General features: G+C 44.2%; 1 protein-coding gene across 4 annotated transcripts in view; it reads left to right on the top strand.

Annotated features, from left to right (window-relative positions):
- The window catches only part of LOC137649561 (lysophosphatidylserine lipase ABHD12-like), a 239,341-nt gene that overhangs the window by 166,506 nt on the left and 48,475 nt on the right, over nucleotides 1-24,360 (top strand). For 2 of the 4 annotated variants that reach the window (XM_068382557.1, XM_068382550.1), the window contains exons 9-10: nucleotides 10,917-11,044; nucleotides 20,854-20,902. In XM_068382557.1, coding sequence (XP_068238658.1) covers nucleotides 10,917-11,044; nucleotides 20,854-20,887 — 162 coding nt within the window. In that variant the 3' untranslated portion in view covers nucleotides 20,888-20,902. Of the gene's footprint in view, nucleotides 1-10,916; nucleotides 11,045-20,853; nucleotides 21,692-24,360 lie in introns of those variants that run through there. The other 2 variants (XM_068382564.1, XM_068382546.1) reach the window with 2 other exon arrangements.

The following is a 24,360-nucleotide window of genomic DNA, read 5'->3' as shown; positions in this document are numbered from 1 at the left end:
CCATCTAAGTGACATATTCACTATACTGTAGTAAGTAATTTTTAGATAGTTAACAGTTCAAATATTGATTGTAAATTTGATATAATTTTAAATGTTTTCATCTTGGTTTATCATTCATAAATGCTGACTTATAAAGGTTAGCTGAGTTTGGCTATCATTTTACATTACTGTATTTGCCTAGTTTGGTTGTATTTAAAAGTTCTGTTTTTGCTCCAGGATTGTGTAACGGAGGAGAAATTTATGATACTAAGTATACGGTTGTGTAATGCAAGGGATTGAATGGAGGAGGAAATCTTTGGGAGATTCCAAATATATAAACTTCAGTCCCCTAACCTAGTTCACTATTGCACTTTGCACCAATGAAAATCAGGAGTTACTGTATTTCAATTCTTATTAATGTAACTTCTTAAAATCTCCATTTTAATACCTTTCCTTTTCTTTATGAGTCTAATACCTTTAAACTTTTTTTTTAGCCTTACATACTATATTATATTAGTATCTGCATTTTGTATTAGGGTTCTTTGGTATTGCCTACCTAGGTCAAGCTGTACCTTTTGTTTATTTGCCTCAGGCAGTATTTTTAAGTGTGTTGTTTATTAAACTTTAATATATGTTTAAAAGTCTAACAGTTTCTGTTATGTTGCCTTTAAACAAAGACTCCTATCTGTTATGCCCTATGAAAGAGTCCAAATAAATAAGCTTTAATCCCTTGACCAAGTTCACTATTTCACTCTGCACCAGAGAAAATTTGGCACTTTATTTCAATTGTCTTTAATGTGACTACTTTCAACCATAATTTTAATGCCTTTCCTTTTCTTTGTGTCTTTTGACATATTTAGGAAGAAACTTACATTTTACATTATATTAACTTCACTCTGTGGGTCAATATATTTTGTAATGGGTTTTCAGCCTTGCCTACCCAGGTAAAGCGGTCCATGTATTTCCTTTATGTTGCCTTCAAACAAGGACCCATATCTTTCATGTCCTACGAGCCATAATAGAATTTTGTAAACGGACAGTACCATGGTATGCGTCTAATACATATGACATATTTGGTTCTAGGGACACTGTTTGTTTTTCAATTCATTTACTATTACCGTATATATCCATGTAAAGGGCGAAATTTCAAGACTAGTTTTGGATGGAAAAGTTAGGATTCGCTCATTACACGAGAGATACTTTAGGAATTATGAAAATATTTTTGTTGATTTCTGTTTTTTGCAAGGGTACTCTAATTGCATATTGTTAATTAATAGGTTAGTAGTTTGGAAGGATCGACTTAAAATCATATATGTTTATTTTAATTATGGTATATAGTTTTTTGTTTGAGTAAAATAAGAATATTTACCAGTAATTTTATCTTTATTTATTTATAGTACTCAAGCTTTATTGTGTGAACTTGTCGTTGTCTAGTCTAATTGTCCGAAACCTATAATTTTCCACATTTGTAATTAATTTTTCTACTTACATAGTACATAGGCAGATTGACTTAACAACATATAATATGCTCAGTATAATCATGTACTGTAGTTATGTGTTTAAGTAAAATAAAAATAAAATTTAATTTTATCTTTAATACAATACAGTACTTCCATCACCAAAAACATTTGTTTCGGTCTCGAACAACTAGGGTTGTTTACATTATGCTTTTGCTAAACATGCTACCTAAAACCGAAACCACTGCTATGTTTACGTTCCATCGCCGATCATAACGAACAAACGAACGCATTTACGCATCTGTGTATACAGTAGATTAGCTTTTGCAGCAACAGATATCTTACGAAATATTAGTTATGTAATGATAATGTTTTTTTATTTACTTTATCCTTAGAAATTCCAAATATGTGAACTAAGAACAATTTTGTATCATGTTCTTTCAAAAATCACCGCCTATAACAGAAAATGTTTTGTTTGTTTCATCGCCAATCATAACGAACAAATGAACGCATTTACACGTGCAAGTGATAACTAATGATACGAGGTAAGTCCGTTGCGGGGAAGAAGCTGATTGCTCTTCCCCAGGAGTCTAGTCTTCGAGATGTTGGGGTTGCTGACTCTTTGCAGGCAAGTGGGGGGCCTGAATGTGTTTTTAGTGGGGGTCTTGGAGACTCTGCCCTTGTGCATGGGGGGCACGTCTCTTCTAATGACCCCATGTGGGGTAAAAGTGTCCCTGTCTCTTCGCCCGCTTCATGGGCCTACGTTTCGGGTACCTCTGCAGCTGATGGCACCCAAGATAAGATAGACTCTCCGGCAGCGGATCCCTTCGGATGGGGACCCCTGAAGACTCCAGGGAGGTCCCCGTTGAGGATGGAAGAAGGCCTTGGTTCCTGGTTACCCAACGTGGAGCGACCGAACTCTCCCCCAGCTCCTCTTTCGGCGGTTCCTGACATGTTTCTACAACCTTTAACCTCCGGAACCCAGCAAATCACGAAGACGTCCATTCCCCATGCGCCTGCCCCTCGGTCGCGTTATGCAGAGTCTTCAGAGTCTTCAGCGGCAGGTTCATCGTTCTCTTCGGAGGGAGACGCCGCCGGAGGAGGGATAGATCCAGGAGCAGACGTTCCCATTCGAGGTCGCGTTCGAGGTCGAGATATGGGAGAAGGCGTTCCAGGTCTCCGAGGAAGAAATACAGGAGGAGTAGGTCTCACAAAGAAGAACGGGTCCTCGTCCCCCGCAGGAAGCTCGCGGACTTCGCTGCGATCCCGAGCTCTGCGAGTTGGCGGTCCAGAGACGGTTCTCCAAGGAGGCCCTCTTCCAGCCACAGGTTTGTCCCTCGGAAGGACCAGAGCGAAAGGACCTCTTCAGACAGGCGTAAGGCCGCGAAACAACCGACTCAACCCGCCCAGCGGAGGGAGTCGCTTTTTTGGACGGGCAGCCTCGTCGAGTCAGCAAAATTGGCTCGACCTTTGGATACACAGGGACGGCTTCCTCCGTCGGGCAAGCCCACGGAAGCCTCGCCCTCATTGTCGAGGGACATGTTAAGGACGGAAGCCCTCGCCGACACGGCGGTGCCCTTCCCAGGACCGAGGCCTAGTGCGGAGGTGCCCGTCGGCACAGTTCCTTACCGCCACACGGAGGTGTCTGTTGAGTCAGCACCTCAGCGCCAGACGGAGGTGCCCGTCGGGACAGCGCCTCAACTACAGACTGAGGGCGCGGTCGGCGACGCGAAGGGTTCGCCAACCGAGGATTCAGCCTATCGGAGGGTTATAGGCCTCATACGGAGGCATCACAGGATCGAGGAGCCTGTTCCCGCCGACAAAGATGCCTGGCGTTCCAGCCTCAATCGTTTGATGGAGGCCTCCGTACAGCAGGAACCCTCCTTAGCGCTACCTGTGGCCAGGGACGTGGTTCTGGGACGCACTCACGTAGACAAGGTTGTGGCGGGCAATGCCGAAGCCCCCAAATCCCAGAGTGCCTCAAAATTACTCCAGGGCCTAAGGTCCCAGAGCAAATTTTATGTGCCGGAGGGGCAGCGACCGGGAGCCTGCAGGATGGAGGCCTCCCTTGAAGTGTTAGGTCACGGTGCCCCGGAGGACAGAGCCTCGTCAGCCCCGATTTGTTTCTCCCAGTCAGAGGCGACGATGATGGAGGAGATGTCTAAAGACCTGGTCAACGTTGCCTCCTGGTTGGACTGGTGGGCATCAGCTCTGGTGGGTATCCAGGCCACCTACGACTTGACAGACCCAGCGAATCAAGCCCTCCTGAAAGAACTCATCATCTCCGGGGGAAGGTCACTGAAGTTCTTGATATTCCAGTCTCTTGCCCTATCGGCCAACTGGATCCTTAGGAGAAGGGATACGGTCCTGACCAAGCTATCCCGGAGAATCCCTGACAGGGAAGCGAGGGCTTTAAGAAGCCTGCCCGTGTGGGGTGACTCGCTTTTTCCCTTGAAACAAATGGAGGAAATCATGGAGAAGGTCATGAGGAGGAAGGAAGTGAGCGGGCCCAGACCTCAAGCCATGAGGAGACCCGCGTACAGAAGGCCAACGTCGGATGGACCCTCTACTTCTCGAGCCTCTCCTAGCCAGACGAGGAGAGACGCCCCATCTACCTCTTGGGCTCAACCACCGCAGCCCCCCCGTAGAGGAGCTCCGACAGCACCTGCCTCGTTTAGAACGTCCTACTCAGCTTCCAGGAGAGGGCGTTCAGGTCGTTCCTCCAGAAGGAGATAGGGTAAGATGCCCCCTACTCCTGCCCAAGCCTCAGGTTGGGGGATGCCTCAGACATTTTTGGCAAGCATGGAAAGACCACGGTGCGGAACCCTGGACAGTACCGGTGTTGAAGGAGGGTTACAGACTACCATTCCTTGCAGAACCGCCTCCTCTGATTCCAGCCAGTCGGGCGGTGTGGCTAGCACCCAAGGACCCTTTGAAGAGGGCAGCCTTACAGGAGGAAGTATCCACGATGTTGGAAAAAGGTGCGATGGAAATGGTCCTACATCCGGGCCCAGGCTTCTACAGCCGACTCTTTCTGGTGGAGAAAGCGACGGGAGGTTGGAGACCGGTGATAGATCTGCCAGCCCTCAACAAGTTTGTGTGCAAGACCGACTTCAAGATGGACACCCCGAAGTCGGTCCTGCAGTCTCTGAGGGAAAGGGACTTCATGATGTCCATAGACCTCAAGGATGCGTATTTTCAAATCCCTATCCACCCCTCAAGCAGGAAGTTTCTCCGGGTGAAGTGGGGTACCCAGATCCTGCAGTTCAAGACCCTCTGCTTCGGATTGTCAACAGCGCCCCAGGTATTCACGAGGATCTTCACAACAGTCTCCGTGTGGGCTCACGAACGGGTTATTCGCCTCATTCGCTACCTGGACGACTGGTTTCTTCTTTCTTCCTCAGATGTAGTTTTGAAGGATCAAGGCGTGAAACTAATACAATTCTGCAAAGTTCTGGGTATCACTATCAACCTGGAGAAGTCGCATCTGTCTCCCTCCACCAGGATGACTTACTTGGGGATAGTGCTGGACTCCCGCCTAGTGAGAGCCTTTCCGTCGGGGGGGAGGTTGAACAACCTGGACCAGATCCTCCGGCCCTTCCTTTCAGGGCAGCCCAGGAGAGCCAAGGACTGGCAGAGGTTGATAGGTCACCTAGTATCATTAAAGAAACTGGTCCCCCAAGGGAGGCTCAGACTCAGGAGCATACAATGGAACCTGAAGGGGCTCTGGAACCAGTTAGACTCCCCCTACAAGTTAATTCCCGTTCTTTCGGAGACAAAACAATCCCTGGAGTGGTGGCAGGATCGAGCGAATACCCTCAAGGGGATGCCCTTCATAACCGAGCCCCCCGAGATGCTTCTCTTCACAGACGCCTCCAAGGAGGGGTGGGGGGCACACCTTCTTGGCAAGTCAGCAAGAGGCTCTTGAACGGAAGAAGAGAAAGCACAGCACATCAACGTCCTAGAGATGAAGGCAGTCCGAGAAGCGTGCCTACAGTTCGTAGATCTTCTAAGGGGAAACACAGTGGCGTTGATGTGCGACAACGCCACTTTAGTAGCGTACATAAAGAAACACGGAGGTCTCAAGTCGAAGGAGTTGTGCGATCTCGCGTTGGAGATCCTGTATTGGGCCGAGTCAGAACAAATCGTGATTTCAGCAAGGTTCATTCCAGGGAAAAGGAATGTCCTAGACGACGGGCTCAGCAGGATGGGCCAGGTAGTGGGTACCGAATGGTCTCTTCACCCAGAAGTAGCCAGGCTCATCATTCAAAAATGGGGTTCGCCGGTGATGGATCTCTTTGCAACCAGACTGAACGCACAACTCCCCGTATTCTGTTCTCCTGTCCCAGACCCAAAGGCGGCATTGGAGGACGCCTTTCAACACAAATGGGACAATCTCGACGTGTACGCTTTTCCTCCCTTCGCATTGATCAGGCAAGTGCTCAACAGGGTAAGGGCAGCTCACAACCTAAGGATGACTTTGGTAGTGCCCTGGTGGCCGGAGAGAGAGTGGTTCGCGGATCTAAGAGACCTAGCGTGTCTTCCCCCGTGGCCTCTGCCCGACAGACCAGACCTTCTGCAGCAGCCACACTTCCAAAGGTTCCACGACAATCCTCGGTCTCTTCGCCTTCACGCTTGGAGACTATCAAGCGTTTCCTGAGGAAGGAAGGATATTCGGCAGGAACGGCTGAGAGGATGTCGCGCTATCTGAGGCGGTCTTCGGCAACGGTCTACCAGGCGAAATGGACCACTTTCACGAAATGGTGTTCCTCAAGAAACATCAAGCCTCTAAAAGCCTCGGTTCCGGATATTGCGGATTTCCTCGTACACCTCAGAGACGTGGTGGGCATGTCAATACCAGCCATCAAGGGAGTCCGTGCAGCCTTGGGCCAAGTTTTCCTTCTGAAGGGCATTGATCTGGGCTCCTCTTGGCATATCTCTATGCTCATCAGGAGCTTCGAACAAGCATTCCCTCCGCAAACCTCCAGGGTGCCGCAGTGGGATGTGGCAAGAGTACTGAAAATGCTAAGTGAGCCACCGTTCGAACCCTTGAAGGACATAGTGGACAGGGATCTCACTCTGAAGACGGTCTTCTTGTTGGCCTTGGCTTCAGCTAAGAGGGTGGGAGAAATCCATGGGTTGTCCTACGAAGTCTCTCATACGAAGGGATGGCGTGAGGTCTCCTTCAAGTTCGTCCCTGTTTTTGTGGCTAAAACACAGAATCCAGCAGTCTGGGATCCTAAGTTCGAAGGCTTCTCAATGCCAGCGATTCCTCGGTCAGGGAATCCGGAAGATTTGAAGTTGTGCCCTGTCAGAGCCGTGAGGAAATACCTTGAGCGGACGGCTAATCTCCGCCCTGGCATCAAGAACCTCTTCGTCTCCACGGGTACAGCAAAAAAGCAGGTATCTAAGAATACCATCTCCTATTGGCTAAGACAGGTGATTGTCAGGGCCTATAGCAAGGAGGGCCTTCCCCTGACAAGTAATCCCAGGCCCCATGACATTAGGGGTCTAAGTACCTCTCTGGCTTTTGAGAAGAACATGGCGGTGGCCCAGATCTTTAGAGCAGGCACCTGGTCGAACCAGTCGACCTTCACAACTCATTACCTCAAGGATTGCTCGAGGAAATCTCTAGACGGGTTCTCTATTGGGACAGTCATCGCCGCGCTCCAAGCGATTTAACAGTGAAGCCCCAGGTACAATTCTGGGTAGCAAAACCAAGAGACACAGGTTCGTTTCCTTTCACCCTTGTCCCTTTCCTTTCCCGACACCTGGAGATAGACCCGGGTTCTCTATTGGGACAGTCATCTCCGCGCTCCAAGCGATTTAACAGTGAAGCCCCAGGTACAATCGTGGGTAGCAAAACCAAGAGACACAGGTTCGTTTCCTTTCACCCTTGTCCCTTTCCTTTCCCGACCCCCGGAGATAGACCCAGATAGAACCTGCACAAAACATGACTTCACAACTTCGTCACAAGACTCAGCAGCGTGGAATTTTTAAGGGTGAGTACTTAGACACTAACATGAGCTCTTTGTGTAGTTTTTCCCTACGTTTCGTTTTCCAGATATCTTAGAACCTAGTTTCCTACCTAGGTTCCTTGTCGCCCGGATTAGTTGGGTCTAGAGGTCAGAAAGACACTCCCACCTCCTAAAGTGTAAGTCTCCTAAGAAAGTAGTTCGAGGTAAGTCTCCGTGTTTGAATAAATCACAAATTTTTAAGTAATTTGTATTTTTCCTAACATACTTACCGAGAACTACTTTCGGGTAATGGCCCTCCCTTCCTTCCCCGAGTGCCTTACTGACCCTTAGATATTTTTAACATCCAGGAACTTACTGAGGGTCGAGACCCAAGCTAACACGCGACCTGGCTCGGGACTAGCCTCAGGGCACGTATCCTTCCGGCTGGGGTAGTCCTCACAGAAAACGGAAGTAGGGTAAACTACACAAAACTCTGGTCGGTTGAGAGGAGATTCCAGGTACCTCCTAAGAAAGTAGTTCTCGGTAAGTATGTTAGGAAAAATACAAATTACTTAAAAATTTGTGATTTTTCAGTGTAGAACTTTAATAAAGTGGGGAGCATTCAAGACTGTTGTCAAGTATTATCTGATTGTAGTCTCTTATTCTTCCTTTACAGAATGCTTTTCTATGAATTGTCCTTCTGATAAGAATAGTCATTTTATTCTGAATGTATTCTTGGTAGGAAATCAGTGAGCTGTAGTATGGTTTTGTCCACCCTATTAAAGCAACAAGATGACAGTTAAGTGCTCAATCTTCCTTTCACATGCACACTGGAAAGAGAGAATCCTGGCCCTTACATCTTCATAGGAACATAGCTATTGATTTTGACACCTAGCCTTTACTGCTTACTTGTTAGCTAAAAAATGCATGCACTTCTGTTCCCTTTTCAGGACCATTTTGGCTTATTTAATATTCCTCCATGGCATGAACTCTGCTCTTGTCCAAATGAACATGTTTCTCACTATGACCCAAGACATTGGCATTGTTTCTTCAAATGCTTTCCTGATCCCACTAGTGAGTCCAATAATACACTTACAACTTTCCAATTATTTTGCTTCAGGTTAGCAGAAATCCACCAAGTATCACTTTTCCCTCCCAAGCAGTAGGCACCTGCTTTAGTTGGTTTCCAGGGCAATATTTTTTGTTGTATGAAACCCAAGTACCAAATTCTTTTCCTAATTGTCAAGCTTCTACTTGTGTCCACATAGCACTTTATTGTGATGCTCTAAACCACACAGTAAGTTTCCTGAAGGTGGTCCTTAGCTCATCTTGAGAAGGATAGGAGGAAGGATCATTGTTTTTCAGAGCCTGGAAGACCTGTTAAGCTTGCTCAAAGGAGAAAAAATAAAGGCTTATTTCCCAAGGTTATATAGTACTGCATGTGTGTTTTGTGGCTCATCAGTGGATAGCATTTGCTCACCCCTCTTGTATTCTGCTACCTCTTTCCATGCACATGACACAGTTGCCTACTGCTTCCCCGTCTTGTAGCGCTATCATTTAGCTTAAACAATTCTGGATCATAATAGAGGAGAACGTGACATTAAATGAGTGGACTATTTTGCTCAAAATCCACCTCATCACCACCTTGGGGAAAATATCTGTAGCTGACATTTGAATCTATTGGATTAATCTTGAAGAATAGGCCTAAATAGATTATCTTTTTTTAAACTAGGGTCATTAGGGGAGTTTTGTTTTGTATTCAAGAATAAACAGGCATCTCTAGAACACATTTCACCTCAACCCTTGATAATAGGATTAGTGTATTATTATTATTACTATTACTTGCTAAGCTACAACCTTAGTTGGAAAAGTAGGAGGCTATAAGCCCAAGGGCTCCACCAGGGAAAATAGCCCAGCGAGGAAAGAAAATAAGAAAAACTAAAAGAGAAGTTTAAGAACAATAATAGCATTAAAATAAATCTTTCATATGTAAACTCTTTTTGGAGTGTCCCTTTCCTAGAAGAGTCCCTTCTTCCCTTAGAAGAGGAAACTAGCCACTGAACAATTACAGTACCTCTTGAGAGAAGAATTGTTTAATAAATTCAGTGTTGTCATGTGTATGAGGAAAGAGGAGAATATGTAAAGAATAGGCCAGACTATTCTGTGTATGTTGTTGGCAAAGATGAAATGAGCCGTAACCTGAGAGAGGGATCCAATGTAGTACTGTCTGGCCAGTCAAAGGACTCAATAACCCTAGCGGTAGTGTCTCAACGGGTGGCTGGTACCTTGGCTTACCTAGAGTACTACCTTGTATCCTGAAAGTTCAAATATGTTTAACGTTATTATAGATGATTATACAGGAGAATCAATTAAACCAAGGGATTATTTTTTTTCTATAAATTTATATAATATTATGGTTATTTCCACAACTAATGATAATGTAAATAATGACAGTGGAATAGACCAGAACAAAGTTTCTTGATGGGAAATTGAAACCCTGTCATTTAACTTATATCTTAACATTATAAAATCTTAGGCATTTAGGATACTGTACACTAAAACCATTATCAAACAATGCACTGAAAAGTTATAGCATATCTTTCTTCCTATATGAAAAGCAATCCTCCCATCCCCACAACAAGATTGTCTATGAATCCATTTGACCAGAATCTCTATGGGTTAGTCTATTAAAGGATTAATTTTGATAGTACTCTCGTGTAATGCTGGTTAATTCTGCCTTTGTTTTAAGGTGAGAATACTGTTCAACAAAGAATCTTTCACTAGTCTTACTATATTAATTTCATTACTTTCACGTGTATTTGCATTTTGAAAGTCCATTTGATGGTTTCCTTGCCAATGGTGTGCTGTAACTATATTTATCTCATCATTTTAAATGATAGCTTTTCTGTGTTCCTTTAATCTTGTTTGCAAAGTTTTCCCCAAGCTACTGACATAAGACTTATGCAAGGTTTGTAACATTATCCAGAGACAAATTTTTCATATGTGGGGAAAGGAAGGGTAGGCTTTCATTATGAGTGAAAGCATACTTATAGCCCACATCAGTTAAATTTTAACAAAACTTTTCAAACAGAGAAACATAAGAATGTTCAACCATTAAACTGTGATAGGATACTGGTGTTCGTTTACAGTAAGTGAATAATCAAATGGCAACCATAATGCAAGTGTTCCTGTACTAAAAGATCAAGAAATAAAAATGGCTCCAACTTTATATAGTTTGCCCTATTGTTATTTTCTGTAATTCACAAACCTACATAGGGATTGGGTTGAGTGTAATATGGGGAGAAGGTTGTTCCTTAATACACTTCAAATTACTTAGCTCTCACCAGTGAAATGCTTATTTTCTTGTGTTAAGAGTAAACTCTGTATATTAAGAAACACTTCTGCTTTCAGTCATATTACCTATGTAACATTTAAAAGGTATACTGTATACCAAAACTTTTTCTTTATAATTAAATCCAATTTGTGCAGTATTTTGTAAACATATATATATATTTCTTTTTAGTTATATGAAGCTGGTCTACATGGAAGATCTCGTGAACTCCCTCCTATCAGTTTTATAGAGTTTAAAACAGAGTTTGGGTATGGTCACAACTATATTTCAAGAGCTCCAGAACTGATGCCAATCATAAAGTAAGTGAAATATTAAAAAACTTTTATTTTTGAATTACATTACCTGATTCTATTAATCATTTTGAAAAGTTTAATTACAAATATATTTATTTTAATGCCTTTTACCCAAAGTTCATTGCTATTCCTTCAAATAAGTGGAAAGTTTCTCCATATTAAAAGAGAACAGTTCTTCCTGACCCAGGATGATCGCTACCCCATCGAAGAGTAGACGCCTCATTACCACACGACTTGGTTCTTGTCACAAGTTAAGAAACCAGTCTGTAAAGTGATACAGTTTAACTAGACAAAACTCTGCAATTTTTTCTCCTGATTAAAATGAAATATTGGTATTGTACTGTCCACCTGCACAGGTTCTTTAATATGCAGTTCACCAATGGTCCCTTTGAATGGATTGCACCTTATCTTTTTGTTGAGGAGAGGCAAGTCGAGAATCACTCTTCTCTCTTGGGAGCTTTCTTTGGTACACTAAATAGTCTGCCCTCGAATTTTAAAAACCTTCACCTTTTTATGACTTTTTTTTGGGTTCAGCCCATGTCGTCCTGATGGAAGGGTTCCTTTAGGTAGCCTTCTAAGGGATATTTGCTACAGTGATACTCCCAGAGAATTAAACCGAAGGTCTCCAGGATTCTAACTTCTGGCGTGAGTATCCAATAAAGGATATCGCATTATATCGGGACGTATTCTAGATACGACACATGGCAATCTTCACCCCGAATAGATTTAACGCTTTGATGTAAGGGGGAAGAGTGGCAAAAGAAAGGGGTGCCATTCTAGTTACCCGGTGGACCTCCTTCCCTACTACTACCGTGACGCCATTCCTTTTCCAGTAGCCTGCTAAGCGTGTTGTGCTCCCCTTTAGCCCGGTGTTTTTTTTACTAGTTTTTGGGAATTTCATCATGCAATCTCCAGCATCTTCGTCATCTGGAAAGTTGAGTATCAATTCTTTCCTGTGTATAATTTTAATCTCCCTTCTCACAGTTAAATTCCAATAATTTAAGTGTGTTTAGGTGAGCGTTGCTGAGACCGGAGGCAGCCATTTTACGACAGTTGTCGCCCGTTACATTCGCATATTATTTAGTCAGTAGGGCGACATTTCCCAGTTTTTAAGCTGTAATATAAATTATACAAGCTGTGATATTGCATACATGAAAATTATTCCTCCTTCTATTATGTGACTTTACTTATCTTATGCGGCAGGAACCCCGGAGGTATCGATTACCCTGGCCGAGGCTCCTACCAGATCAAGGCTACTCTTGCTCAAATACGTTAGTAAAGTATTTCCCCCTGTTTAGCCTCACCATATCGTTTCTTCTTAATTCGTATGAGATATTACATTCTCTAGAATCTATAGATAAGTCACGATATTTATTCTCTCTCAGAGAGAAGAGGCTAAACCCTTCCTCCCTCCCCGAGTGTCGCTGCCGTTATAGCCGGCAGCCACTGTCTCTCTTCATCGCCGTCAAGTAGAACGAAGTTCTTACTGCCTCCAGCTTTGATTCAGATAGTGACTTACTCAGGGTGCCCTTGTCTTGCCGCCGACGATGTCGTCAGCACAGGAAGCAATGCTTCCTCAGTTCCTTGTTTGAGGGAAGCGGCATACCTGCTGCCACCTCTGATATCAATGAACTATAAGACCCTCAACCCATCCTCCTCTGTCCTTTAGTGATGTCATGCCGTCACAAGATTCTTTCACCAGTATCCTGACAGTCATCCCGGCTTGCTAGGGTGACTGCATTTACCGGCTGGTACCCTGCTGGTAGCAGTTAATTCAGCCGTCTCTGCCACCTTCCCCCTAACTCCCTTCCTTCACAGGAAGTTAATAATATTGGGGGAAGATTGAGACGGCTCCTGACGACGTCCGGTGGAATACCTAGTATACTTGGAAAGTCCTCAGCTCTCCCTTGAGCTGCCATCCACATTCATTGCCGCCAACTTCCTTGCTGGCGACAGGCCTTTGGTGGATGGGTGGGAGCCAGAATCTGATAGATTCTTTCCCCTTCCATATGTACAGTAGTACATATGTTTTCTAACATACTCTGTTTCCTATCGCTGACGATTGTTGAGACCATGATATTCTGTTGAGGCTGAGTACTCCCTCAACACCCAGATGGTTTTCCTTGATCATCAGGGACTTAATACCTGATCGGTATTAATATAATACTACAGGTAGATAATGTTTGTATAAGCTATTCCCTATCAGGGAAACTGAATATTAATACTGACATAGGTCTCAGCAATGGCCTGGGAGAGGAAATACAGATATGTGCCTTTCAAGCTTTACTATCCTAAGCTACCATAAACGATAGTGATTACTATTGTTATTAAAAACTGTATGATTTTATATCTGATATAAAAAACAAAAATACTCATTAGTATTTCTCCTTTACAGGATGACCCTATGGAGAAGTGCGGATCGATGTTCTGCAACCACAAAGGTAAAGACTTCTGTGGTCACACGATGTGCAGGACTCATGCCCCCTGCGGAGTCGTCATAGGAGTCTTAAAATATTGAGATCCGAAGGGTTGCCCCACCTGCTCCACCCTGCTGGCCAACGGCTTCGGTGAATCCCCCCTAATTACCCTAGAGACTAGGGATACAGTGAGGGACACCCTTCGCAAATGGGTAAGAGGGTTCCAAAAGATCTCTCCGGGACCATACTTGCCCAATGACTCCATGAGGTGCCTACTGTTCCCCCAAGGCTCTGCCGAGCGCGGTGGTGTCCCAGGAACAGCTCCGGTCCCCCTTCGTACAACTGAAGATTGACTCAGACATCAACAAGGCACTAGAGGGCATGGACATCCACCAAGAGAGGATGTCAGAAGAGTCCACCAACACTGAACAGGACCTACTGCAAGGTGGCCCTGAAGAAAAAGTGGACCCTCCCCGAGTGGAGGAAGAAGGATCATTGTCAACGGCAACAGACGACCCTCAATTTGCTGGGACTGCGTACCAACCTCTGCCGTCAACGTCCTTGGCCCCAACTCCACAACCTGTTAACCAGGATAACGCAAACGAAGGGATTCTGACATCTCTTCAACGAATGATGGAGTCGTTCCAATGGGAACAGGAGACAATGCAGGAATCGATTAAGCAGCAGTAAAGGTTGTTGCAGGAGAAGATGGACCGCTTCGGAACCACCAAGGGCACCTCTAAGAAACCTCTTAGAGTGTCTGATCTCCCTCATTGCTCCGAAACCAATCCCTGGAGGTATGCGGAGCATATGTCAATGATGAATGGGAAACTGTTTGTTTCCGAGAATTTGGGAGCCAAGCAAATTGAAGACCTCGAGTTCTGGCCTAACTTTTTGGTCTATCCAGATTGCTATGTGAGACTGCGGGACGAGAATGCGACCCGAGAAGAAACGGTCCCCAAAGAGGTCATCGTGTTTGAACACGAGAAGGTGCAAGCCATCCTCCTGAAGGGCTTGAAGGGAGCCGGATATACCAACTCCAAAGTCTCAGCACTGAGCAAGAAGCACCCCACCTTTCTTGCTCCTTCCTCCATCTCTTTCCCCTTTACGGAGAAAGCATTAGACTATGCCGTCAAGGCAGTCGATGAGAGGGAAAACCATGTCTGACCCTAGAGGAATGCAAACCATTCTCTCTAGCACTGCCTACCTGTGAGAAGTGGAAGGATGTCCACCTAACCTTCTCCGTCTCTAAGTTGGATCCAGAGATAGCAGGACAACAGTTCAATGAGAACCTTCCGAAGTTGCTAGATCATCAAGAGGAAGAAACAGGAGTCGAAGGAGAGACTTGCGGCTTCCCTCTCTCATCAGAACTGTCTGGAAATGAGTGTAGATCAACATAATGCCCCAGAAATTTTCATCTTCCTGGCTAAATCTCACACTACCCTTGTGAAAGACCTATACGCTCTCCTCAGAGCGAGGAGAGCCTGTAGAGAGTTCGTCTTGGCTTTAGCAACCATCAGACATGAACCAAGGAAGCTGATTACTTCGAGCATTTGGGGTAAAGACCTTTTCCCACAGGAACTGGTCCAAGAGGTCTTTGCCAGAGCAACGACGGAGAATAGGAACCTTCTCCAAAAGTGGGGCATGACCTCAAAAAGGAAATCTTCCTCGGAAGGAGGTCCCCAGCCCAAGAACAAAAGGGCAAGGAGACCACGTAGACCTGCACAACTCCCCGCCATGACTATGACCACGATGCTTCAGACCACCCCAGATGGTCCCTCAACAACTGGTAGCCCAGTAACCAGTTTTTAACCCTACCTTTGAGAGGCAGTCGACTTCCTTTCGCCCTAGTCAGAAAGGAAAAGGTCCTAAGAGAAGTTCTCCAGGAGGTAACTTCTCTAGGGGCCGAGGAGGATGTGGTCGCGGAAACAAATCCGCAGGACCCCCCAAGCAATTAGGGGTTCCAGGTAGGGGGCAGACTACATCACTTTCGGGATCACTGGACCTTCCCACAGCCTAATCAAGAATGGACTCGGGTGGAAATGGAGCAGAACTCCACCCCGTTTTCCAGAATTCTTTCAACACTCCACCCCCTTATTGGAAGAATATACCTCAGAACTCTTGAACAAGAAGGTAATAAAGAAAGTGAAGTCCATCAAGTTCCAAGGAAGGCTGTTTTGTGTTTCCAAGAAAGACTCAGACAAACTCAGAGTCATTCTAGACTTGTCTCCACTCAACAAGTTCATCGAGAACAACAAGTTCCAGATGCTTACTTTGCAACACATAAGGACCCTTCTGCCAAAAGGGGCGTACATGGTCTCAATAGACCTTGCAGATGCTTACTGGCATCTTCCGATGAGTCGCCCTTTCTCTTCTTACCTAGGATTCAAACTACAGAAAAAGTAGTTTGTCTTCAGAGCAATGCCCTTTGGACTGAACATAGCCCCAAGGATATTCACAAAGCTAGCAGACACAATCGTCCAACAGCTACGCACCAAAGGAGTTCAAGTGGTAGCATATCTAGACGATTGTTTGGTATGGGAAGCATCCAAGACTACTTGTCTGCAAGCAGCCAACAGGGTGATCCAGTTCTTGGAACACCTGCGCTTCAAGATCAACCGCAAGAAGTCTCGTCTCACTCCAGCTCAACAGATCCAGTGGCTAGGAATCCAATGGAACTTAAAGTCACACCACCTCTCCATTCCATCCAGGAAGAGGAGAAAAATAGAGGGATCTGTCAGGAGACTAATCCGTCACAAGAGGATTTCAAGACGCCAACAGAAAAGAGTATTGGGCTCTCTACAGTTTGCAGCAGTGACAGGCCCTGTGCTAAAGGCACGTTTGAAAGATGCGTCAGGAGTCTGGAGGAAATACGCATCAATCGCTCGAAGAGATCAACTAAGGTTGACCCCGACCTTGTTGCGCACGCAGTTAAGGCCGTGGTCAACAGCCAAGAGCCTAGCACGGACAATTCCCCTGCAACCACCACAACCATCAGTGGTGATACACACGGATGCCTCCTTGGAAGGATGGGGAGGCCATTCTCACGATAAAAAAGTGCAAGAAAATTGGTCGCACCAGTTCAAAACATTTCATGAAAGCTATGGTAGTTTTTCAGACGTTGAAGAGACTATCCCCTCGCAGATCAATCCACATCAGATTGGTCCTGGACAACGAGGTGATAGTAAAGTGTCTAAATCGACAAGGCTCGAGATCACCCCACATCAACCATGTGATGTTAGCCATCTTCTACCTGGCTCGGAGGAAGGGATGGCACCTATCAGCAGTTCACCTACAAGGGTTCCGCAATGTGACGGCGGACGTTCTATCCAGGCGAAAGCCCAGAGACAGAATGGTCCCTAGACGCAGAATCATTCTCCTTCATCTCGGAAAAAGTCCCAGAACTGCAGATCGACCTCTTCGCAACGAGCGACAACAAGAAACTTTCTCGTTACATAGCCCCTTACATGGACCCTCAAGCAGAAGTGATGGATGCCATGTCCCTCTACTGAAACAGGTGGAATCGCATTTACCTGTTTCCACCAACCAATCTCCTGCTAAGAGTCCTCGACATGCTAAGATCCTTCAGAGGGACAGCAGCAGTAGTAGCCCCCAAGTGGCCCAAAAGCAATTGATTCCCTCTAGTCCTAGAGTTGAAACTGAAGCTGTTTCCTCTGCTGAATCCAGTACTATCTCAACTGGTCCAGAAGTCAACTGTCTACGCTTCATCCTCGAGAACCAACAATCTACATCTCATGATTTTCTCGCCCTAGCAGCGAACAAAAAGTTTGGAATCTCGAAGGATAAAGTTGACTTCATCGAGGAGTACAAGCCAAGTTCGACTAGGAGGCAATACAAATCGTCATGGAAGAAATGGGTGTCCTTTGTGAAAGCAAGAAAACCGACAGAGATATCGATAGATTTCTGTCTTGCATTCTTCATACACCTCCACGAACAAGGCCTGGCCTCTACTACAATTACTTCTTGTAAATCGACCCTGGCTAGACCACTTTTGTACACTTTTGAGGTGGACCTCTCAGGTGAAATCTTTAATAATATCCCGAAAGCATGCTCTAGACTCAAGCCAGCAGCCCCACCGAAGCCCATCACGTGGTCTTTGGACAAAGTCTTGCACTATGCTTTGAACCTAGACAATGAGGATTGTACTCTAAAGGATTTAACAAAGAAAGTAATTTTTCTGTTTGCAATAGCCTCAGGGGCTAGAGTTAGTGAAATAGTGGCTTTATCCGGAAACGAAGGCCATATTCAGTTCTTAGATTCAGGAGAACTGAACCTTTTTCCTGATCTTGCCTTTCTTGCCAAGAACGAGCTATCCACCAAGAGGTTGGGTCCTTGGAAAATCTGCCCATTGAAGGAAGATGCCTCTCTGTGCCCAGTAGTGTCTTAAGGTGTATCTTCGAAGAACTTTAAACTTCAAGGGAGGACAGCTCTTCAGAGGCGAAACTTCAGGATCAAACCTATCTTTAAGACAACTGAGAGCGAAGCTCACCTACTTTATTCGCAGAGCGGATCCTGACAGTACACCCACAGGTCACGATCCGAGGAAAGTTGCTTCTTCGTTGAACTTCTTTCAACATATGGACTTTTAAAGACTCCGCTCATACACAGGGTGGAGATCATCCAGGGTCTTCTGCAAACATTACGCGAAGCAAGTACATGAAATAAAACACTTTGTGGTGGTGGCGGGTAGTGTCATTAAACCCGTCGTCTAGTGCTGCGATGAACAGTGAACTGTTTTGGGACTTTACAGTGCATCGGGTGCATGGGTATACCTACCCTCTAGTGCAGATCACAGCTATGATTTACATACTGTTCTATGTATGTGCATATCTGACCAATACACCAGTGCCGAGAGGACGTTTGCGTCACAGTGTTTCTGCATTTCCGAAGATCTGACCATGTACAGTATTTATATATTTTTTCTACACGAGAAAATATGGATTTTGATGTGTTGTAATGCTGGATCAGATTCATACTTTGTTGTAACTACATTTGATAAATTAGTTGCACAATAAAATACTTAAAACGTATTCGCGTCTTATTTCTGCTCCCTCGGTTATAAGCTGATAAAATACACTTGAGTTTTATTAAATCCCTGTATAGGGCTTATATCTTGAAATCACAATAATGATTTCTGGAGGAACGAAACTTACATTTTCAAGGTAAGTAAAAAAGGTAGGCTTCAAAGTTTTCCCTTTTTGTTCCAACAGAAATACAAACCTTGAATCCTTATTGTCAATATCAACATTTTTCCCTGCTGGGGTCAGGAAGCAATAAACCAGCTCCAGGTTTAGTGGAAATGATAGATTGGAATTTCATATATAGGTCTAGTAGACCAGATAAGGAAATTTACTCAAGGTGGAAGGCACATACACAAACCCACAGCTAATAGTAATTTCAAGACAATTCTCTAGTATGCTTCCATCAGGACAACATGGCCTGAGCCCAAAAAATGGATTTTGATCAAAGTGAAAAATCTATTTTTGGGTGAGAGGGCCATGTCGTTCTGATGGACCCACCCTTTTGCTGACCCCTCCCAAAATTACTTTGTCTGTGGCCATTTCTGCTTAACAGCAAGAAAAGGAATGGCGTCACGTTAGTAGTAGGGAAGGAGGTCCACCGAGTAACTAGAACGGCACCCCTTTCTTTTGCCACTCTTCCCCCTTACATCAAAGCGTTAAATCTATTCGGGGTGAAGATTGCCATGTGTCGTATCTAGAATACGTCCTTTGATATTATGCGATATCCTTTATTGGATACTCGCGCCAGGAGTTAGAATCATGGAGACCTTCGGTTTAATTCTCTGGGAGTATCACTGTAGAAATACCCCTTAGAAGGCTACCTAAAGGAACCCTTCCATCAGGACGACATGGCCCTCTCACCAAAAAATAGATTTTTCACTTTGATCAACATCCATTTATTCAGCATTTTGCTTACAATAGAGTCAAGTTCCAGGCACCTAGCCTGATGTAATTTGAGGCCCGGAAGGGGTTTTATTATTCATGACCAGCCAAGAACCATTGAGACTATACTCTGCGCCCATTGAGAAAAAGTCTATCTGGTTTACTAGCTCCTGTGTTTCTCTTGAATTATCTCCAGTGGCATGTCTCTGTTTCCTTGGAATGATCTCGAGTGGCCTCCTCTTGCCCTGAAATCCAATGTTTCAAGAGCTCCAGAATTGATCTGATTAAGTTTATTACTGTTCACCCGTCTTATCCTCAGATTCTTCATTATGCAATAGACCCATGTTTTTTTGTTTAGGAGAGGCAGGTCGATAATCACTCTTCTCTCTGGGGAGCCTTTCTTTGGTGCACTGAATAGTCTGCCCTGGAATTTTAGAAACCTTCACCTTTCTATGATTCCTTCCTTCAGCATCTTGCTTATAAAGATGCTGAAGTGACATTGCCATTGCCTCTGCATTGGCTTTGGGGTTGTCCACAAGGGCTTGGGGGAAGAGCAATTTGCACAATGGATCACTGCACAGAAATTCCTCTACCTCCACATTTTCCAGATCAAAGGCAGCCAGAATATGATGCTCTACTTCAAACTTTGCCCTAATAATGTTCGGCAAGTCTTCACTGACGGTCTTACACATGTCAGAGAGGCCATCTGAAATCCCCTTATAGCCCCCAATTTCAAGGATGTCACAGCTCTAAATTGAAGAGTCTGTTGGGCACTAAATTCCACAGTCCAAAGGTAATGTTAGTTACTGGTGGATTTTCCCCTGGTCTTGGCTGGGCCAATATCTGAGTTTTGGCCTTGTTAACTGTTAGGCCAAAAGACGTGTAGGCAGTATGGAAATTATCCCCCGATTCTTGGAGTTCTGCTTGGGTGTGGATTACGTGGGTTACTCTAGTTCTGGAAATTCAAAATTTTTAATTATAGGGTAGACGTCAGGATTAAAACAGCTTCTAGAGAGAAGCAATATAAAACATGAGGTGAGTATAGAAATATTTTCCTTTTTTTGTTTTTTGGTTTGGTCATTTACACTTTGTGGCACTAATTTCAAGCAAGCGGAAAAGTTAATGATATCTTTACAGTAAATTTCCGAGGATAATTTTTTGCCCATTTAAACCTTTAGAATTTTATGACTATAATCTGTCAACTGATTATTTTCTCCAAATAAGCCCAATCTTAATTAGTTGAGAATTTGGCTGTGTAAAGTATATTAAATATTGGTTTGTAATAATTGTGCTTAATCTTGTTAAATGTGGCTTTAGTATAGGAGTCAAGTGGAAGTTTTCATTTTTGAAACAGCAGATGATTTGTTTAATGAATTTAGCTATCATTGACCACATATCTAAGCAAACTGACACATTTGAATATCTAGTCTTACATTTCCTTTTGAGTGCATGTAATATGTTTTCTACTCCCCAGGAATTTCATTCAGACTACGCAGAAACCAAATTAAGCAGAGACTTTACTCGTAAGTAATTTCAAAAGAAACATGTTTGCAATAAAATTATTTAGGATTCGTATATGATGTTACTGTTAAAAGATTCACTGGATAGTACTGGTATACCATCAATTGCTTGGTCCCTAGGTAACCTTGATTCCAAAGCCTACACAGATTAGTTATTTTCTTGAAGCTTGAAGAGTGAGAGGTCCCCTGTTACTAGCTGTAGTCCATTTCATCCTAGTTGACAACTAGAGCCGAACCACGGTTTGAAAGCTCGACGCTTATTGGCTGTTGGTTCAGGCATACTCCCCTCCCGCTGACCAACGACGAAGCAAAACTTTGCATTTGTCTGTGGTACATGATGTTCATTTTTACTTAATACCTCACTTAGTTTGCATAATATCTATCTACCTGGTTCTTTGGTCACCCACAGATTAAAGGTAGATAATGAGTATTACCTTGAAAAAAATATCCATATCTTAAAAAAATATACAAAAAAATACGAGTCGAAGTGAAACGAGAGCTGAAAAAACTTTATATAACTTTTTTTCTACAGTATGCCTTTTTTTTTATCTACGAGTATTGTGCAAACGTAAATAAAAAAAAGGTGGATTTTGTAGAAAAAATCCTCTTGACATGTTATGCACCTAATAACATAATGCAAGATTTTAAGTGTATAATGGGTTCATAAGAGGTTTTGTAGAGTTTATAAAAGCCTATATTTAAAGATAAAATAAAAAATATGAATTAAAAATAATTTTAAACATTTAAACTTACCCGCTGGTTATATAACAATAGCTTTATTCTTCTGTCCGGCAGAAATTCAAAACTCGCGGCGATCGCATAGATATGCCAGGTGTACACTAGCGCCACCACGGTAGCTAGGCCGAACTATTCCATCCAGCACCAGATTTTCTTCTGCCGCCATTTTGGCAACACCTTTGGGAATTCACTCCCTATCTACCTGGATTTGACAGTGTTCTTGGTGATGTACAGTTGTTTTTTGGTTATTGGCTTTCGCATTATTGGACTCGCTTTCGGATTCTCTTGAATACCTATTGGATTTGGATTAATTGGATTATTTTTTGACCCTTGCTTGATTTTGATCTCTCTGTTTACCTTTCAATATGGCTGACCCCTCCCCTTCATACAGGAAGTGTGTGGAAGGGTGTAAAACTCGGCTTCCAAAAGCCTCTGTTGATCCCCATATGATTTGTACTAAATGTAGGGGTAAAATTTGTGTTTTTGAAGATCGATGTCAAGAATGTTTTGCATTATCCGAGAGTGATTGGTTAGCTTTTGAACGCTACTCTCGCAAATTAGAAAGGGATAGAGTTAGGCGTAGTTCTTCTTGATATAGAGATTTATCTATTTCTAATATCATTGAACCTAATTCTTCCCTGTAATGGTAGATCCTGAACCTAATTCTGTTTCATCTGAGCCTACGATGAAAGATATGATGACAGCGATCCAAACTCTTGGTTCAAGGATAGAATCGCTAGCAGCGGACAGAAACCAACTCATGTCCGATGTTAATCAACTTCAAAGAAGTTAATTTTAAAAGTGCTATTAATGTGTCTGCGCGATCCTGTCGTTCACCTGGCCTTAGACCTCTTTCAAGCTCCCGAACCCATGGGAAAAGTAAAGTCGATCGGTAAACGGGAACGAGAGGCATCATCGCTCACTATGGGAAAGGTGAGGTTAGTTTTTTGTCTTCATCTTCAGATGAAGCTACGCATGGCAAGGTCTGGCATCATGCTTCCAGACCTCTTAAGAGAAAGGCGGATGTAGGCGCGCAGCGACGCGATCCATCACCACAAGCGCCTGGCTGTAGCCATTGGGATTCGCCAGAGCGTTTTCAATCGTCTGTTCAATGTTCTCCTCCAAAACATCCTAACAGGATGTCGGAGATTGACAAGGGTTTGCTTCAGACTGTGTCAGAGCTTGTTCCTGAATCTGGTGTTACGGTACATGCACCGCCGCTTCCATCAGACTGGGCTCCATCTCCCGATAATGTGGAGCGTTATGCGAGCGATGAAGAAGGCGAGTTCGTAATAGAAGTTTCGACTCCTGTGTCGTCTAAGGTTGATCATAATTGGACTATGCTGCTAGACATGAAGCAGCAACTCTCTCAACGTTTATGCAGTCTTATCAGCCTGTTGTCAGCAAAGCGTTAGTTCGTCATGATTCCGATCGTGACGCGTTGTCGCACAGGCGGCCTACCATTATACGCGATGTTGAGCAGCGTGATAAGACTGCTAGTGCTCATAGAGTTTCTGTTTCTCTTGATATAAAACGTCAAGCGAGCAAGCGTAACGTCGAGCGTCATCATTCCAGGCGCGACGACAAGCGCCAGGCAGCTGAACGTGACGTCACACGCCAGACGGCTGAACGTGACGTCGCGCGCCTAGCTAAACGTGACATAGAACAACAAGAGCGTGACGTCGAACGTCAAACATACCGTGACGCCCAATGTCAGTCAGATTCAGTACAACATGCGCACGGACGTGACGCCGAGTGCAATATAGCGATCGTCAGGTAGACAAACATACTGAATGACTTGATCGCGCGCACCGCGCTGCTGACGCTTATGCTCGCGAGCAAAACTTTTCGGAACAAGAAGTAGTTACAGCGGCTGGAATTATTACGAAAGAGGATCCGGATGATCATTCCTCTTTGGATGAGCCTTTGGATATTGTCTCGGAAGAGGAAGAAAATAAAACACCACAACACACTGTAGATCTCAAAAAGATTATGTTTGTTTTTACAGAATTATTTCCTGATCATTTTACTCCTGTAGCTCCACGCTCACCTCCATCGGAGTTTACCTTGGGAATATCAGCAAGAGCTTCAAAGTTTACTAGGATGGTTCTCTCCCGCTCTTCAAAGAGAGCATTAAAGTTGATGGGGAATTGGATGCAATCTAGAGTTCTAGGCAAAACAGGCTTCTCTTTTCCCCCCGGCCAAATTAACCTCCAAGTCTAGCGTATGGTATGAGACAGGAGGGGTCCTAGGCTTGGGAGTTCCTGTCTCTGCCCAGGGCGACTTCTCGAGTTTGGTAGACTCTGCTCGTCGCTTAGCTATGAGAAGGACAAAGATTTTATGGTCTATGTCTGAGTTTGACCATCTTCTCAAAGGCATATATAGGGTGTTTGAAGTGTTCAACTTCCTTGATTGGTCTCTGGGTACCTTGGGAAAGAAAGTTTCTGCATTGAAGGACCCTGAGACTTCTAATCTTATTCATATAATGTCCTGCATGGATAAAGCTGTTAGAGATGGCTCAAATGAATTAGCAGCCCTATTCACAGCCGGAGTTGTTAAGAAAAGGGAAACTTTGTGGTCTTTTCTCTCCATGGGAGTCACTCCTTTCCACAGGTCAGAATTGCTTTATGCACCTCTTTCTCCTTCTCTTTTCCCTCAGGAACTAGTAAAGGAGGTGGCTACAGCGCTTACTCAGAAAGCTACTCACGACCTAGTCTCTAAAT

Source organism: Palaemon carinicauda, chromosome 1, assembly GCF_036898095.1.
Source record: "Palaemon carinicauda isolate YSFRI2023 chromosome 1, ASM3689809v2, whole genome shotgun sequence".
Lineage (NCBI taxonomy): Eukaryota > Metazoa > Arthropoda > Malacostraca > Decapoda > Palaemonidae > Palaemon > Palaemon carinicauda.
The sequence above is the reverse complement of the archived record's forward strand: the minus strand, read 5'-3'. Positions and strand labels throughout refer to the sequence as shown.